The sequence below is a fragment of the Tyto alba genome, unplaced genomic scaffold, assembly GCF_018691265.1.
Source record: "Tyto alba isolate M040663 unplaced genomic scaffold, T.alba_DEE_v4.0 Super-Scaffold_13, whole genome shotgun sequence".
Lineage (NCBI taxonomy): Eukaryota > Metazoa > Chordata > Aves > Strigiformes > Tytonidae > Tyto > Tyto alba.
Window position 1 is genome coordinate 23,819,020 of NW_024881275.1, and position 18,038 is coordinate 23,837,057.

Here is an 18,038-nt window from a genome sequence, read left to right on the forward strand (position 1 = left end):
TAGTCTTATCTCCTAATTTGACTGCTTAACTTCATGAGTTACTGGAATTTATTATCTTTGAGACCTCTGCTCTTTTTATCATGTCAAGCAAATGACTCAACAGGCTCAAAAGTTATCAAGCAATAGCACAGGAGAGAGTTTGTATTAAGCCTTTTTTCTTTAAGGAAAAAAAAAAAAAAAACCAAAAAAACCCACCTCTTCGAAAAGTGAGGTTGTATTATTCTTGTATTATTCTAAGATGTAAAATAACCCCATAAAGGCCAGTCTACCAGGAAGGAGCTAAACCCATGGGAATGGTTCAAAGCTGCACCACAGGAGGTTGACAATAGGAAGCATTTCTTTACTGGGAGGGCAGTCAGACACTGGAAGAGGCTTCCTAGAGAGGTGGTCCATGCTTGTCAGTGTATAAAAGGCATTTGGACACTGCTCTTAACACGCTTTAACTTTTGGTCAGCCCTGAAGTGGTCATGAAGTTGGACTAGGCAATTGTTGTAAGTCCTTTTCAACTGAAATAGTCCACTCCATTCCACACAGCTACAGAGAAGGAAACAAGGGAGCCACACCACCTTTCATGCTCTCAGTACAGCACATACGAACATCCCAGATGTATGTACTTCCCCAAAAGGGAGTTCTGGCTAAAATGCTCTAACCATTAAACACACACAAGTAACAGTATATACCCACAGACAACTTTAAGAACAGTTATTTTCCAGAGCTGGTATTTGAGAAATTTACTTCATGGCTGAAGGTGAAGAACAACTACACATTGTCACACATTATTGTCACTTTCCAAGTTAAAACACATTTCAAAATAATGTAAAGAAAGTGAATTTCAAAAGGTTAAGAGCTGAAAAATGATGGCTGTGCTTCTACTACAGCAGCTACATGGCCCCTTCCACACATCTGAAAGAGTAAAACATCTCTTACAGCAGTGCTGAATTTTCATGTTTAGTCATTCCTTTGTTAATTGGCTGTGTCTTCAGATCTGCCTAATGGCCAGTGACCATGTTCCCATTCATTACTGACACAGAAACTGTTATAAGGATTCTGAGCTCACATGTCCATTTCAAATGTTTAATCAGTGTTGGTACCCAAACAATAGCACAGGAACACAAGAAGTATATACTTTTAAATAGCTAGACTAGTATCTTCTGAAGGGACACTACCTCAAATATCCACATTCCAAGTGTCTTAGCTGCAGAGTAAATTCCGACTCAGTGATGCACATCTTTGCTAGTACTGCCAGGTACAGGAAAGCACAGACCAGTGTCTTTTTAGTAACTATACTGCATAAGCAAATTCTCACAGGCACTAAAAGCAAGACAGCTGAAATAAAGACATCCATTATCACCCAGTTTTTCATTCCAAAAAAGATACTTTATTGATAACATTGAGACCAACAGTTGCAATATTTCTGCATTTTCACAACCTTATCTCCACTCCCAGTCCCACAATGGCCTCTAACCATCCTCCCTGTTCCCAGAACTAAGGAGGTGAAAGGGAAAGGGGAAAGGTGCTGAAGAAGGGGGAAAGAACTGCAGAAGAACATGACTTACTATCTTGACCCACTTGTTTTTAATCCTGTAAGGAACCCAGTTTATTAAAAAAAACCAGGAAATACAGAAATGAAAGTTTGTTTTATATGCTTAACCTATAGCAGGAACAGTAGAGTTGTGCTTAACTTTGTGATGCCTCATTTAGGAACAAGTGTTGCTCACATAGTATACTTTAAAGACAGAGAGAAATCAAAAAAAGCAAAATTATTAATTAATTTAGAGATGGAGGGATAAGCAGCCAGGGGTTGGGGGAATATGACTTCAACCCCGTTTTTAGTAGATATGTTATTTCCTAGCAGCGCATAATTTCCTTAAAGAGTCAGCTTTACATAAAACATCTGTAAAGCTTTCTCTGTTTATTTGATTAAGTCAGTGTTACGTATTTGAGGTCAATATTACACTCTTCAGAAATCTTTTCTGTAAGATCCGTATACTTTAAAATAGTTTTACTATTTTGGGTTCTTTCATTAGAAAATTTTGGTAAGCAATGCCACCAATATTCTTTCTCAGTATACGTACTGTAACACAGACAAGATATTTAATTCCTATCCATTGTAATAATTTCAGCTTAAAGTGCCGATTTACAGTACTTAGGCATAACATGATCATGACTTGGTTGGAGTCATTCCCTTACACTTAACCTCATGGAGCTGAGTTATATTCTACTGCATTCTCCACATTGCAACTAACCTGTTGTAACTTCCTCTATAGAGGGGACATAACTAACAACCTCTGACCATGTCCACTTGTTTTCTATAACAAAAACAAAACAAAACAAAACAACAACTTTTCAAATAGCACCTGCTTTCACTGTTCATATCCTATGTCATTCCATTAATTGAGAGGTATCATTTAACTCGCAAAAATTTAGGTGTCTTTTCAAAGCCAGGCACCCTAAAAGTAGCTTGTGTAAACTTTCATCAGCAGAAAAAAAACCTGAAGACATTTATATATGACCACGGTTAATTACAACTTTAGAATACAGGATTTCTCCTCCACAGCCCTTCTATTTTAGAGGTCCTACATATGGCTACTCTCACTCTAGTTCAGGGCTTGGCCTGAGGAATTTTGTCATGGCAGATTTTGTATTTGGCACAACCACAGTGAGAATAATGCATCCTCCTCTTTCATTAAACAATGCAACACAAGAATCACACTTACAAAGCAGTACACACAGGAAATACAATTGACTGAATTATTCACAAGTTAGGGTCTCTATACAGCTGCCTTACTGGTACCTACGAGCGTCGCCTTCAAGGGGCATTGGTAACTCACCATCTATTTGAAAGTGGTGCAGTTGAGTGGAACAAGAAATACAAGGATGTAAAGAAACTGAAACTACAAGCACAAGTAACTGGAGCAGGGATATCAAGATCTTTATCAAGTTTCAATACTTTAGAAGAGTCATTGAATGTCTATATATATTTTGAATGCTGTCTTTAAAATGGGAAAAAGGTGATGTCATAGAATAGCATACCTGATAGACAAACATGACAAATCCTAAAGAAAATATTGCCACACGAAAAATTTATCAAAAACAACCTGGTAACTTGTTTCCAGTAGTCAACTGGAAGTCAAGTATTCAACTGACTTTGTTTTCATACATTAAGGATTAGAAAACTCATGCAATACATCTGTTTTTAAACTCAAAACAGGTACTTCTGCTTTGTTTTCAGTCTCCTTATACTAAACTACCCCCCACTTAACTTGTACAGTACATTATTTTGTTACTCTGAAGGCGCCTTCCTACTGGACAAATCTTCTGACCAACTCATCTTCTCCAAATAACCTTCTGTCGCTGTCCGTAAACTACATTAAAAAAATATTTTAATTTACCAGATACTGCAAGCCTTACACATCTGAAATATTGAGAGGTAGAAAATAAAGATACATTTTCTAAGCTCTCAAACAACAATCCAAAATAGGATAACACAGTATTCCACATTTTACAAGACTCAAAAGGGAGCTTTTTTTTTTTTTTCAAATTGTCTTAAAACTTTACCTTATTATGCTTACAATCTATGTCACTGACCTCTTTACAACAAGCTGTGCAGGAAAATAAACACTTTTGTAAAAAGTATCCTGTAAAATTACCTTTTCTAAAATCAACATGTCACTTTTAGTACACTTGACATTTGTGAAAAATTATTAGCAAGGAAAGTTTACAGAGCCATAACTTCACTGATTTACATTTCCCTACTAATGACAAAGATCCTCCAGAATTAAGACAATCACTTCACTAGCATAGATAAAACTAAGGCAGCCAGCTTTCAAATAGTGAGTCTGCGTAAGAATATTTCATTAGCAAAAGCTGCATATTTCCTCTGGAAAGAATAATTCCCCCACCCACCCCATTTCCCCATGTTCTTCCACTTTTAAAAGTGGATGCTAGCTTCAGACTTGCAGGTTGTGTGTGAAGACAGATTTATCGTTACACAGATGCGAGGCAGCTACATGCATTCCAGTTCTGAGAAAAGCAGGCAGTTCTATTTAGCTTCACCTATTTATTTCTTGCTTCTATCTTTCAAAGTTGCAGCAAATAATGTGTCCATCCGCATTTTTCCCAAGTACGACTATGTGATGTAACAATTACTCCAGATGTGAGGTCATTTCTTTTCTTTCCTTTACCTTTCTTGCCTGCCTCTCCTTGCTGAAGGCTTTGATCACTACCTCCTATCTTTTGGGTCCTTGTTTTCAGTTTAGGAATGGTTTCTGCAGCATACAGCATTACTGATTTACCTAAAAATACAGGGAGAGATCAATGCATGTCTACTACGTATGAGAACATTTGCATCACAAGTTAGAAATTTCAGCCCCACTTTAGGTTTCTGCTAAACTAGATAAAAAGCCTAGGAGTTCTGCTTCCTTTCCCTGTGTAGCTAGATATTTGTGCAAAAAGTCCTCTCAGCCTTTCATTTTAAAGAAGTACAGGATAGCTAAATGTTGCAGCAGACTGCAACAGGCACATAACCTGATAAACTCCGAAGTATTCACATCCTTCCTGTTACTCTTTCCCTTCACCTCTTAATGGCTTAAAATACCGAAGACAGAACAACCAAGCAAAACCTACAAGCATTTTTAGAAGGGTGCTGCTGTCCTCCAGCAGGAATATGGTTTTAAATTGTCTCCTTCTGACCAAGAGCACTCTACTACTACTCTGGATTCAATATTGGTTTTGATCTTTTCTTAAGATATGCAATTCGTGAGATATGTACTTGCTTCCCTTTTACATACTGATTCATTTTCAGGAAAATACAAAGGACTGAGTTACTTATCATTCAAGATGAATGATTACTGTTAATTAGTTAAAGGGAGCTGCTCCATTGTTAATTTAAGAAAACAGTCAGAGAAACCCCCAACTGACATCAGGATTGTATTTTATCAATTTCATGTTCATACTGATGCCTAGCTGATGTAACCCAAGAAAAAGATGGAATTTAGCCATTTTAATATAAAATCCTCAGTTTTAACTGTTAACAAAACAGTAAGCCAAATCTGACTAGCTGCTTTGTTAAACACAGCAATCAAACAACACTCCCTACAATCCCTTCCAACACAACAGCTGAAGAAACAGCAGGACCAAAGAGAACAGCATTTTACAAACTCCACTCAGGGCTCACACACCAGCTTGATTTGGTTGACTTACCCATGCAAAGAGATTTAATGTAAAGTTGTAAAGTTTGTAACAGTAAAACTAATTAAACACACTGGTAACATAATAAAACAAAGTCTGTTTTATTGACAGATAAAGTGCCTAACCCAGGTACTCTACTCACGTGTTGGAAACTGAGGTAAACATGGGTTGCCATCATCTTGTTTGAGCTGGATTCGAACTCTACCTCTGTACTGCACATCTCTGTTCCACTCTCTAGGATACATCTTATTCTTCTGTCATACAAAAGGGAAAACTTATAATAAAAGTACTGTAATGATTTTCTGCAAAATTTGTCAGGCAATTGATCACACCAGCCTGGGATTCTGAACAGATGTAAACTGTAACTCTCCAACAGTGTCATCCACCATTGGCCACTGCAGTAGTTCGTATCCAAAGCTATAGCGTAACTGCTTCGTAAGCACGGCTGCAACCACCTACTGGTACTGAACAGTTTAGCACACTACAGGGACTCTTCTACTTCCCCACCAGCCTGGGCTGCAATGACATGGGTTTTTGTTTCACCTCCACAGCCACAAACCCTTCTGGACACGTAAAGACAGCAAGTCATAGGTCACAGTCTGAGGCCCACTGCTTTTAGATACTGATTTTAGCCTTCATTTTTGTTACAGGTTTCTTGCTGGTACTGGCTATTTCACAGGCTGGTGTGCACTAACAGGGATATATTTGACTTATTCTGAAAAGCAAAGTGATTTTGTACTCGTTTTTAGATATCAATCACACTCCTAGATGAGGACCCAAGTTCTTCTTAGAAAATTCAAGTGTCAAATTAACAATTATATCAGAAAACAAATTGTGTAAAGTTGCCTCTCTAGAAACACAGACTTATTGCCCAAGAAAAAAGTAACCAACTTGAAGAGTAAGCAGGTATTGCAGTAAAAAAAATAACATTCTTTGGCTAAAATATAACTGTGAAGGACTCTAAATATTTCAAGCATCAGAATTCTGTTCCTACAGGACACTCATTCCAAAAGGTAATCACCTTTCATTAAGAATATGCCTTTTTAAAAGCTTCATTTGCAGCGTTACAGCTTGCAAAATTAGCTTTTATTCTGACACACTTTTAAGCATACAGGATAGTCTTCTCAGAAAGACAGTTAAATAAAAGTAGTCTTTCTATAAGCTTAAAAGTGGCATTGTCTCAGAGATCTGGGTTATTCCTGCCTTGCATACAGTTTTCCAGCATTTACTGCATTATAATCAGTTATTATTCAAAGCAATATCCTGGCTGATAACAAAAACTTCTCAATTGTAATTTATCCTGTCTGTAAGAAAAGATACACTGAAAGAAGACAGACATATACTAGCTTTGCGAGGGGTCTGTTTGTTTTTAATATTACCTCTAATAGCACATTGAATCCAACTGCTGCACATACATCTTGGATTTCCACAGAAGTGGGATTTTCAACAGCCTGATGAAACAATGTGTTACAGTTAATTATTTTTCAGTTATGAACTACCTATACAGCAATAGTTCGCAGTTTCCTAGCCTATAGTCTGTAACTAGAAAAAGCAGATGAGGAAAGAGAAGGTGCTTCAAATTCAACTGTATCCAATCAGATCTACTGTAGAAGCCATCTGTGAGCAGACCTATGGTCTAGAAAACATCAAAAAAAAAAGGGAGAAGACGTAAGTAAAACAGGAAACAGATGAGAGAATTAATTAGACAAGGGAACAAGTAAAAGAATTCCTTAGGAAAAGTAATTGAAATGAAATACCATCTATTATATTTACCAAAAAATTCCAAAAGACATGAATCAGAAACTGCAAACTTACAGCAAGGACTGCAGAAGAAAAGAAGAGAAACTTTCTTGGTATAGGACAGCAGATTCCTCCCACAGATGCATCTTTGGCAACTTGCACACTCAAGAAAGATTTTATTTTTTAAGTATTATCAGAGAAAACCTCAATCTTAAGCAGTGAGAAAAGCCCTTGATATTCCCTGCAGTGCTTGTTAAAAATATTACAAAGGGGTGAGATGATAAAAAAACTATTTCTGGACAGAATAAAAGCAACAACTACCAAGACGATATGCCACATGCATTGCAAGTCCTATCTTTGACAGCAGCAAAGGGGACAGGGCACATAATACAGACATATATAGCCAGTCACCAAAAAACAATCATTAGCTAGCTATTCTTTTCTGTATCACTTTCAAATTTGGCAAACTACTTGAGACTGAGTGCATCAAGTTTTTTATTACTTCACCTGCTTGCTAAAGGTGCTGCTCACATTAAAGTAGACACTTAAACCCAGTGCTCTTCTACCAAATTCACATGCTGATACTAGGATATCTTCAAATACACTAATTTCAGTTATTGAGCTGCTTGCCATGGGGGATGGGAAAGATCAATAGCTTTGAGATTTCTTTTCCAACTCTCTACACACTATTGCATAGCAAAACAAAACACTGTATTTCCCTGCCACCCACAAAATTACTTTGTCTATAGGTATCCTTCTTCCTTCTGCTATTGTCTTCTTGTTATTCAAATAGGCTGGATAAATGCAGATGAATCTAAAAAGAAAAAACAGTGAGTTTAAGCAAGACCAACTCCTTAGGTTGTTTATGCACTATCTCCCTAGTAAAACAAAAAATAAATCTTGTGGTTGCAACACCAGAAGTTCCCAGAGCAGATTAGAACAACCATTTATTCTACCTAGACCAATCTGTAAAATGTTACAAAACTCCATTTTGAGTTATCCAGGACTGCACAACTATTTGGCTGAAGTGTTCCTTGCATGATACCACTTTCTGGGGTACAGTGTCTGCAAAGGACAGCACTATCTACCTTGAGGAAAAAAGGGCAGCTGAATGTTTTGACCCACTTCTTAAACCCCTGAAACCTACAAGGAAACATACATATTTTCCTGAGAAGCAATAAAGAAGGTTTCCAGAAAAGATTTTTGTACACTAAGTGCTGACTCAGTTCTTCATAGAAGCAAGCAGCAGGTTTTTTTTCACTACCGACTTCAGATTTTTCTTTTTTTTTTTTTTTTTCTTTTGTGCTATTCACACACAGAACCACCCCGATCTGGGTAAGTTATAAAGTGTCTGAAAAACTACGCTTAAGATTTTTCAGTAGATTTAAACCCGTAAAGCACGTACATGGGACAGGAGTTACGGAGCAATTATACTTCTTATTCGACAGTAAAAACCCAACTAGCTGAAGTCTGCAAGGAGAGGCTGAAGAATGCCGACATTTGAATGAGAAGCTATGGTGGCGTAAGAAAACAGGAAAGCAGAAAGTAAAGGGAGTAACCTGGAGTCGACTAATGCTCAGTTGGAGACGGACAACGATCACCGACCCTTACTGCCTCTCAGGAAATATGTCTTGCTGCCTCTAAACCCAGCTTCAGTCATCCCCACTCCTACACCGCTCCTCTCCTAAGTGCCTTTTCACCGGCGTTCTCCCCTGTGAGCCGGCAGCCCTCTTTACAAGCCAATTAGCACCCCCGCACAGGAAACGTTCAGTCTCTTCACGGGCGCTCGCAAGCACCATCGCTGACGGCCACCATCTCAACCACGCTCAGTTTACCTCTTCTGAGCTTTAAACGCTGCGTTCAAAGAACAACCTGCCTCTCCAGCTTCAATCCCTCCCGACTCACACGCTGTCACGTCCGTGTGTGCCCCCCCCGCGCAGAACGACCTTGGCACCGCATCACGTTGGCGGGCGGCCCCGCCGGCCCCCGCCCCGCCGCGCCCCCGGACACTGCCCCGGCGCCCGCCCCCGCCGCCATCTTACCGCGCACCCGCGGCGGCGGTACCGCGGCGGCGAGGCGAGGCGAGCCCGCTGCGCCCCGGGGGACGCCCGCACAGCCGCGCTGCGCAGCTCCGCGCCCCGCCCCGAGGGGGCAACGGCCATTGCCCCACCAGGCGCGGGCTGCACCCTGACCCCATGATGGCGCGGGACCCGGACGGCGCATCCCGCGTTACCTTTCCTTGTCAGGCAGGGACGGGGCAGCGGCCATAATAACACGAGCGCCAAGACCGCTCCTATCACCGCCTCACGCTCCCCTCAGCCGCTTTTTTATCCTTTTTTGGACAGTCCCGCCCTCCGGGCCCAGGAATCACATTGGCCGGCGTTGCTGTCTCTAAAGTTCATCATCCTATAAGGAGAACAAGGTCCACGCCAGTAATCACCCGCCTACATCGTTTCTCTGCTTCCCTCCCCCGTGCGTACGCCTCTGGCGGGAGCGTGGTTGGGGGACGGGGTTTCATCGTGAGGGGAGCGACTGGACTGGTCTGGTCTGGACGGGGAGGGTCCTGGGTGGGCTCTGTGGGGAAGGGAGCTCAGGGGCGCCCGGGTCCGCGAAGGCGGGAACTCCTCGGGCAAGGCCGGAGTCGTTAGGCGAGAACGACCGACTCCTGAGCAGCCGCGGCGGTAGCTCGGTGCCGGTGTTGGGGGGGGCACAGGCTGCGCTTCCTGAGGGAAGCGTTGAGGGCGGCGGGCGACCGGCGAGGCAGGACGCGGTGACTGGTGCCTGCCACGCGTCACAAATTATCTGAAGATGACCATGCACGCTAGAGAGTGCGGCTGCTGTTCAGTGCCTATCTGGTGCCCGGTAACTGGGAGTGCGCCCCAGCAGCCAAAATGGGCGCCAGTTGTTTTCAACATCCTCATTAAAGAGCTGGAGGACGGGGGCGGAGCCGCCCCCTCGGCAGATTTGCCGATGTCACCACGCGGGGAGGACGGGGTGACACGTCAGAGAGCTGTGGTGCAATCTGGAGGTGTGGTCACGCGCGCGGCGTGCTGGCGCGCGCCCGGAGCAGAGGGACGTCACCGCTTTCACGTTCGCACAAAGAGGGAGGTAGGTGGCAGTTCCGCAAAGCTAGCACACCGGTCAGGAGAACTGGAGTGCATTTGTACGCTTCAGACCACACGAATGCACATTTACTGTAGTGACCACTGGTTAGTTTCTTGCCACTTTGTGCCTCCTCAGTCAACATGTCTCGATTTAAGGCTACAGTCTCTGCGCAAACTCGGAGTATGTGTGTGGGGCGCAAGTCTTAGCGGTCTGAAATTGGGTTGGTGGTCGCCGTCTCCCCCCCCCCCCCGCCCCCCCCCCCGCTGTCTTTACTTTCCTCCTTTATCACGGATTCGCGCATGCCTTCTGCTGCTTCGGCAATTCCTCAACATTCAGGGCCTTTTTGTCAGGGTGTTTCCCTGTTACCGGTCATCTGCCTCCTCACCAAGGTCGTAGTTGTTAGTAAGGCCTGCATTGCTTATGCAGAGTGATCAAGCTTACAAAGTAAGGCCATCACTCCTGGCCTCCCTAGAAGATCTGAATGCATTACATCTAATTTTAACTTGAATAGTGCCACTATATCCAGTGCATTTATTCAGACATACAGTTTTACACAGGTAACAGAGAGACCTGAACAGGCAGGGGAAATGGGCTGGCAGGAACCTCAGGAAGTTCAGCAAGTTGAAGTCCAAAGTCCTGCATCTGGCGAAGAACAGGCACCAGTACATGCTGGGGGGCTGCCCAACTGGAAAGCAGCTTGGCAGAAAAAGCCCTGGGGGTCCCGGTGGACACCAAGTTCAACATGAGTCAGCAACATGTCCCCGTGGCAACGGCCCATGGTGTCCTGGGCTGTATTAGGAGGAGTGTTGCCAGCAGGTCATGGAGGTGATCCACTTTTCTCAGCACTGGAGAGGCCACTCCTGGAGTACCACCTCCAGTGCTGGACTCCCCAGTACAAGACAGACATGGACATACTGAAGAGAGTTTCACAAAGGGCCACCAAGATGATGAAGGGACAGGTGCATCTCTCCTATGAGGAAAGGCTGAGAGAGCTGGGACTGCTCAGCCTGGAGAAGAGAAGGCTCAGGGGGATCTCATCAATGTATATAAATACCTGATGGGATGGTGCAGAGAGGACAGAGCTGGGCTTTTTTCAGTGGTGCCCAGTAACAGGACCAGAGGCGATGAGCACAGACTAAACACAGGAGGTTTCCTCTGAACATGAGGAAACACTTTTTTGCTGTGAGGGTGACCACGCACTGGCACAGGTTGTCCAAGAAGATGGTGGAGTCTCCATCCTTGAAGATACCTGAAAGCTGTCTGGAGATGGTCCTGTGCACGTTTGGACCAGATGTCTTCCAGAGGACCCTGCCAGCCTCAACCATTTTGTCACTGAATTTCACAGGGCATATTTTGTGCACTGTTACACTCACCAGTTAAACTTCACGCAGCAGCTATATACCACAACAAAAAACTTAAGGTATTTATTCAATATATATCAATGTTGTTGTGGTTTGGGTTGTTTTTTTTTTTTTTTTTTTTCCTGCTCCACCAAAGCATCCAGCTCACCATGATGAATTACTGAAGAGAAGGGTGCTGAGACCCAGCGCAGCACAGTGGTATTGCTAGGGAAGAACTGCAAGTACAGTTCAAGAAAACTTGGAAGAGTTGAGTTATGGAAGTTGAATCTTCAGAAAGAACCAGGGTGGCCTTTGGCAGAGATTAACAAGTTATTTGTCTATTCAGTCTTTTGGATGATGGGCAGTTCTTTGTTCACCCTGTCAGAAGTGAATACGCTGCACAAAGTACTACAGAAAATACAAACAGTAGGGCTGTGTGGCCTCAGCAGGAGCAGCTCTCAAATATGTGACTGCAGCATTCTGGTAGCAAGTCAGCAATTCGGCAGTGCCTCACAAACATGACTCAACAAGCTTCTCAGCTGAAAAAAAAAAAGGTTATGTAAACAAGGTGTGTCAAGTTACGAAGGGAGATTTGATGCAAAAGTTGTCCAGTGATAAAGACAGATTCATGGAGGGTTATCTCCCGATTACCATGTTAAACCATGTTACAAATCAAGCTTATTGCCGTTTGGTTTTGTTAAATGATATGCATATTCCTTTCCTTCTGGGACACAGATTTGAACCAACCAAAAGGGTATAACATAAACCTCCCTCTGAAGGACAGTGCTCTAGCAGAATTTGAATCAAAGAATAATCCAATGCTTTTACAAAAAAAAAAAATGCTAAGACATATTTGCTTGGCATTACCACAGCTTCATATATAATTAAAGTAAAAAAATCTGCTAAAATTCAATTAAAATTTACTTCTTCACAGTGTTTTTTTCCCCTTAGATTTCTGTGATGTTTAGTTTTTCAGTTACTTTGTAAAGCAATTTCTGGTGCATAATGGGCTACCATTGGACGTCACCTTGAGAAACACTGCTCTGACATTATGTTAAAGAAGGCATTGAACACAGCTGCAGATTGCGAGTGGCACAGTGTCATCATTGCATATGAAGACTGTTCTTCGTCAGCCCACTTAATTCAGGACACTGAGAAAGATTTTGTATTTTTTTAAATTTGACAACTGCATGTTATTTTTTTTCCCTTTGAATTCTTACAGCTTCTCTTGATTCTGCAAATCAAGTATTTAAGAATTGTCATTAAAATCCACATTTATTACACAAGACAATATTCACAAACTTCACTCACATCAACACAAAAACAAAAAAACAAAACTTCCCCACACCAAAATTAAAATAACTATCACAATACTGAAACACAGTACATGAAATCCACCCCTTGTCCTTCTACCACAATTACAACAGAAATTCCAATCATTGTTCTGCTAACAGAGTTCAATCCGTGTTTTGCAAGTTACCTTTCCCAATTACTGTCCTTATCTTGCATTCCTCTGCCCTACATTGGACACAAAAAACAACTGTCCTGGTTTCAGCCCATAGGGCAACTGAGCACCATGCAGTTCTTCACTCACCCCTTCCCCTTCATGAACTCGAAGCAGAAAATGAAGCAAGAGGTAGGGAGGGAGGGATGGCTCACCCATTATGGTCAGGGGCAAAAGGCAGACTCATTAAGGGGAAAAAAAAACCATAAATTTAATTCAGACACAACAACACTCTAACAGAGAGGGAGAAATACAACCACATATTAAAAACACCTTCCCCCCACCCCTCCCTTATTCCTGGGCTCAGCTCTCCTCCCAATTTCTCTACCTCCTCTCCCCCAAGTGGTGCAGGGGGCAGGGGATGGGGGTTACAGTGGGTCCTGCCACTTCTTTCTCCTCAGGGTGGGGGTAACGTCACATTTGTCCCCTGCTCCAGCCCCTCTCAAGGGATAGTCCGCTGACTTTCTCCACCATGAATCTCTCCCGCAAGCCACAGCATTTCCTCAGCTGCTCCGGCGTGGGTCACCCCCACACGCTCCAGTGCTCCCAGTGCCGAACCACAACAGCGGGGGCTGCTTCCCACAGGGCCCCGGCCTTCTTCAGGCGAGCTGCCTGCTGCTGTGTGGGCTCCTCCACAGGCCGCAGGCAGATCTCTACTCCACCGCAGACCTCCATGGGTGGCAGGGGGGCAGCCTGCCCTCTCGCCATGGGATGCAGGGGGGTCTCTGCTCTGGCACACCTCTCCCCCCTTTCCTCCTCTGTCCTTCCACTGACCTGTGCGCTCACATAGATGCCCTCTTCACAACTCCCAACTCCTCCTCTCAGTGTCTCCTTCTTAAATACGATATTGCAGAGGTGCAGCCACCGTCACTAATTGGCTTGGTCCTGGTGCTGAGCTGGATCCGACCTGAAGCCGAGGGAGCTTGGAAAAGCTTCTCACAGGGGCCACTGCTGTAGCCAAAACCCCTCCACACTTACTCAAACCCAGCATGCTCAGGCATGTTGTAGCTGCATGTGCTTCCCAAATATCCGCTCGCTGACCTCAGAAATTTAATGATGAAGGAAATCAAAACCTGACAGCTTTTAAATGCTGTAAAGCAGTATGAAGAGTAGTTATAATTGCTGGTGAGAATAGGACTTGTGTACATCTGCAGCAGAACTTCAAGAATGCAAATAATGTGTTTGGCTAGTCGGAATGATTCTGGTCTCTGAAAGCTACATGTAACTTGGTGAGATTATTCCATTTGCAGTAATTGCAGTGGAAGGGAGAGTGTCAGAGAATGAGCACTGCACTACAAGCATCCCAAGCAGAGAATTCCTGCACTGCATACAAGGTCAGCAGCAAGTCAGGTGTGCTTAGTCAGAATCCATTTTTATTGTTAAGGGTGGGTGGGGAATAAAAATATGAAAAAAACCCAAACAAACCAAACCAGCAATAAGAGCTCTGTACAAGTGTGAAATAGAAATTCAAAGCAGTTCTGATACAGGCTGGTACATTTCACTGGGGATAAATCCAAATGCCCTTACTACAAGTGGGAGCCCAGAATGTAGATGGTTTGAGGCAACACAGTTCCTCTATGTTTGTCCTGGTTGGGGCTGGCCTAGAGTTCCCGTTGGTCTGGCAGCGGGAGGAGCTGCAGCACCCTGAGACCCCAGGGGCTCCCCAGGTCCCAGTGCCCTCACCTGTGTGCGGGGGCGGGGGGAGCACAGCTGGAGGGCTGGGCCCCGATTGGCCGATAGTCCATGTCACGTGACATTGTGCTCACTATATAAAGGCAGGAGAGGGCCAGGAGGGGCTCTCACTTCCGGGAGTGTGGCCGTGGGGCCTTGGTGTTGGGGATCGCCGGCCTGGAGCAGGTGGGTGTTGGTCGGCGGGTGGTGAGCAGCTGTATTGTACATTACCCGTTGATACTGCTGTCAGTGTATTGTTCTGTCACTGTTATTAAACTGTTTTTATCTCAACCCGCGAGTCTCCCTTTGCCCCTCCAATTCCCTCCCCATTCCCAAGTGGGGGGAGGGTGGGTGAGCGGCTGTGTGGCATTTAGCTGCTGAGTCGGCTCAAACCATGACAATGTTTTACTGAAGTGTCATGTACAGATGCCAGCTTATTCAGATTTAGCTTACTTGTTCAGTTTTCTCTAACTTGATGTTACACTGCATAATTTAAACATCCTAGCAATGCCTATATAATAATTGGACTAGTGAAGCCATTTGGGAGGAGGTATATTTTTAGCTAGATTGGTGGAACAGCTCCATACTGGACTGCAGATAAAATGCAGAACAAAGGGGATGTAGAGTGAAATCTTGGTTGGTTCAATAGACATTGAAGGGAAGGGGGCAAGCTGAGACTGATTTTCTCCACTGTCTTTATAAGCAAGGATTCTAAAGATATATTTTTAAATAAAACATAGGAGCTGCAAAAAAAAAAACACCAAAACCAAACCTGTTCAGAATTGAGACATACTTCATGAAATACAGCTCTTAAGGGAGAAGTAATAGTCAGGTGTGAACTAGGTCTGTCCAGCAGAGAACTTCCAACAGCATAGAAAAGAAAGAAAATAATGCTGTCCTTCAGTTTCATAAAACTGGTATTTACTTACCATGGAACTTCATCGTGCAGAATTAACTGTACCGTTCTTGGTATATGCCATGGCTTTAGAAGACTGTATACACCATTTTCCCAAAAGAAGTGTTTCTTTAAATCCACAGACTACCCCAGTTCTTTCAATCTTAACAATCTAAAATCCTGTCTTCTACATAAGTGTTTTCTGGAGAGGCACTAGCTCATGCCTATCCTATCAAGACAACAGCTACACAACTTTATTAATCAGCAGGAGCATCGGTTTTCTTCATCTCAGTTGTAGAGGCCTATAAACAATCTCGATGGCCTTTTTAAGTCATGCGGGATGTTCTGCCACACTAGGCTTACTTGTTTCAATCTGTGTAAGTGTTGTACCACAAGAGCAGCTGACAATCACAAAGTGGCCTTGAAACAGCTGTCATGGCTTGTATGCTGTTCAGAGCTGTACGTTTTTTTGGATTTTATCACCTAGACCCAAACGTTGACTTACATGATTTAGAAAGTACAGCAGACAACATATACAGTATTTCACTGAAATACAGGGGAGACTGACAGGCACTACATGGCCAAGACTCTATCCAAATCCCTATTTAGCTGGCAACAGCAGAACTGGCAAAGTGGAAATCAAAAAATAGGGTTTTCTATCCATCTCTCATGCTTTGATATTTGCAAAGACTATGTCTCTTAAGTATAGATCTCAGTTTTACATCGTCATTCTTTGGCCTTGTTTCAGACTTGTAGTAGACCTGACAGCTGTGTAAAATCACACCTGTGTACCGTCAGTTCGTAAGATCAAAAGGAACCATCTATCATCTGTGCATGACACAGTAACACAGCATTTGCACTGAATTCACAGCTTTCACTTAAACTAGGGGATTTCTATTTGTAAGAAGTCCAAATGACTTAAAACATTTAAAAGTGTCAAATAATCCATCACAGTTGTTCAAATCCTCAGTGACAGTAAGAAAATAAAGATGCCAACTCCCTTTCATCACACAGTGGAATTATAATAATAGATTTAAAAATGGGAGTTTTCTCACCATTCATATTATGGCTTAATTTCTACATCTACCTTCCTGCTCTTGCTATTCCATAGCTAAATGTCTGCCATCACTGACCGTACCAATAATCTAGGTAAGATGCACAAACAAATCTGAATTCTGTGTTCTGAATTATATTGGTGTATCCAAACTGCCTCTTCCCCCCTGCCCCAAACAATATGTGTTTTGTACAGAGGATTGTTAGAAGAAGGGACAGAATTAGGCAAAATCTACCTTCATGGGTATTAAATGTAATCACTCAAAATCTCCTGTTTTTCATGATTCCTACAGACCTTAAACTTCAGGTGATAGTAATAATGCTTTTTCTTTGTTCTGAATAAAAATGTTTAAATTACTAGCAAGGGAATTTCCTTTTCTGCATATAAGTGAAGAGTTAAGTGCATCTTTCTCTAGAACACTTAAAAAAATAAGGTACCAGCTAATCAGTCCTGAAATTAGAACTCATTTTTTCCACTATGAAACAGAGTGCTACAAATACTAGAAAACAAAGGATCTTAATAACTCAGTAACAGTGCATTTTTTTAATTTTTTTTTTTTTAGTTTAAATGCTTCTATGTCAAAGCATAAAGTGAATGTAAGTGCAAAATATGCATGTATATATAAATACCTGTTTGTGTGTTGGGAATTAATCAGTCTGGGTCCCTTAATAGTCTCTCATCAGGCACTGAAGAATGCATTCATTATAAAAAAGACTTTGGAATTAACTGAGTCTCTACTGTGTTTATGAGTCATAATGAAATCTTTTTGTGAACCTCTTGTAAGTAACAGAGAAATTATAGAATTACACTGTGTTGGAACTAGATTTCACTTTGTGCAGTTTGTCCTAAAATCAAACATGGAAGAGAACAGAGAGCTCTACTAGTGAATCGCATGTCTCTAAGCTTATTTCTTCCACGTCTTACTTACCTGAAACATGACTACCACCAAAACAAAACTGTGTGGCTTTTTAGAGCATTTGTTCTGATACACTGAATCACAGCTGACATGTCTTAACAGCAGCTTCCTTTTTAAATGAAATCGTATTTCTAATACAGCAGACACCTAACTTTTAGTAATAGGCAAGAAAACAATTCCACTCTGACAAGGTGTAATCAGGAGGAAATTTTATGTAACACTGCAATAAATAAATTATGCATAGCAAGACTAAATTCAGAATAAGTATACTGTGAAACAAAATACATTAAAATAGTTGAAGAAATAATTACAAAGTTCGGATATAAACAGTAATGCATCTCAGGCAGACGCAAACAACAAAACTGAAGGACAGATAATTGTGGGCTGAGTTTGTTAAAGAGAAACAACATTTACAGGTGGGAAAATGCATCTGATCTCAGAGGATGGCGATTTAATTACTTTCAGAGAACCAGCGTAAGATTTATGCATGTTAAATCCCACCAAAAAGTAGGGCACTGGAAATACTGTTTGTATGTATGGCTTGAGGTCTGGACAGAAGTGCATTTTACTGAGTGAACGAGCTCCCTCTACATCTTCCTGATACCTTAATTGCAATTCGACAG

The 18,038-nt window shown here is 42.3% G+C and overlaps 1 protein-coding gene across 2 annotated transcripts; it reads right to left on the bottom strand.

Annotated features, from left to right (window-relative positions):
• Nucleotides 1–1,355: 1,355 nt before the first annotated feature.
• On the bottom strand, nucleotides 1,356–9,396 carry SRP19 (signal recognition particle 19). 2 transcript variants are annotated; one of them, XM_032984094.2, is made up of 5 exons: nucleotides 9,164–9,396; nucleotides 7,669–7,744; nucleotides 6,570–6,641; nucleotides 5,333–5,444; nucleotides 1,356–4,295 (listed from the first exon to the last, which is right to left on the bottom strand). In XM_032984094.2, the coding sequence occupies exons 1-5, from the start codon at nucleotides 9,196–9,198 to the stop codon at nucleotides 4,081–4,083; spliced, it is 510 nt and encodes a 169-aa protein (XP_032839985.2). In that variant the 5' UTR covers nucleotides 9,199–9,396; the 3' UTR covers nucleotides 1,356–4,080. The 2 variants fall into 2 exon arrangements, with proteins under 2 accessions (XP_032839985.2, XP_042643662.1); XM_042787728.1 differs by lacking the exon at nucleotides 9,164–9,396 and adding an exon at nucleotides 8,973–9,157.
• Between the last annotated feature and the right edge of the window lie 8,642 nt (nucleotides 9,397–18,038).

Bases quoted from the DNA above. Each gene is read 5' to 3' on its own strand.
- SRP19 (XM_042787728.1), bottom strand. From the start codon at position 9,127: ATGGGGTCAGGGTGCAGCCCGCGCCTGGTGGGGCAATGGCCGTTGCCC. The intron at 5,445-6,569 runs GTAATATTAAAA...TTTGTATGACAG, and splicing joins GATTCAATGTGCTATTAGAG to AAGAATAAGATGTATCCTAG. The intron at 4,296-5,332 runs GTGAGTAGAGTA...CTGTATTTTTAG, and splicing joins TTTACCTCAGTTTCCAACAC to GTAAATCAGTAATGCTGTAT.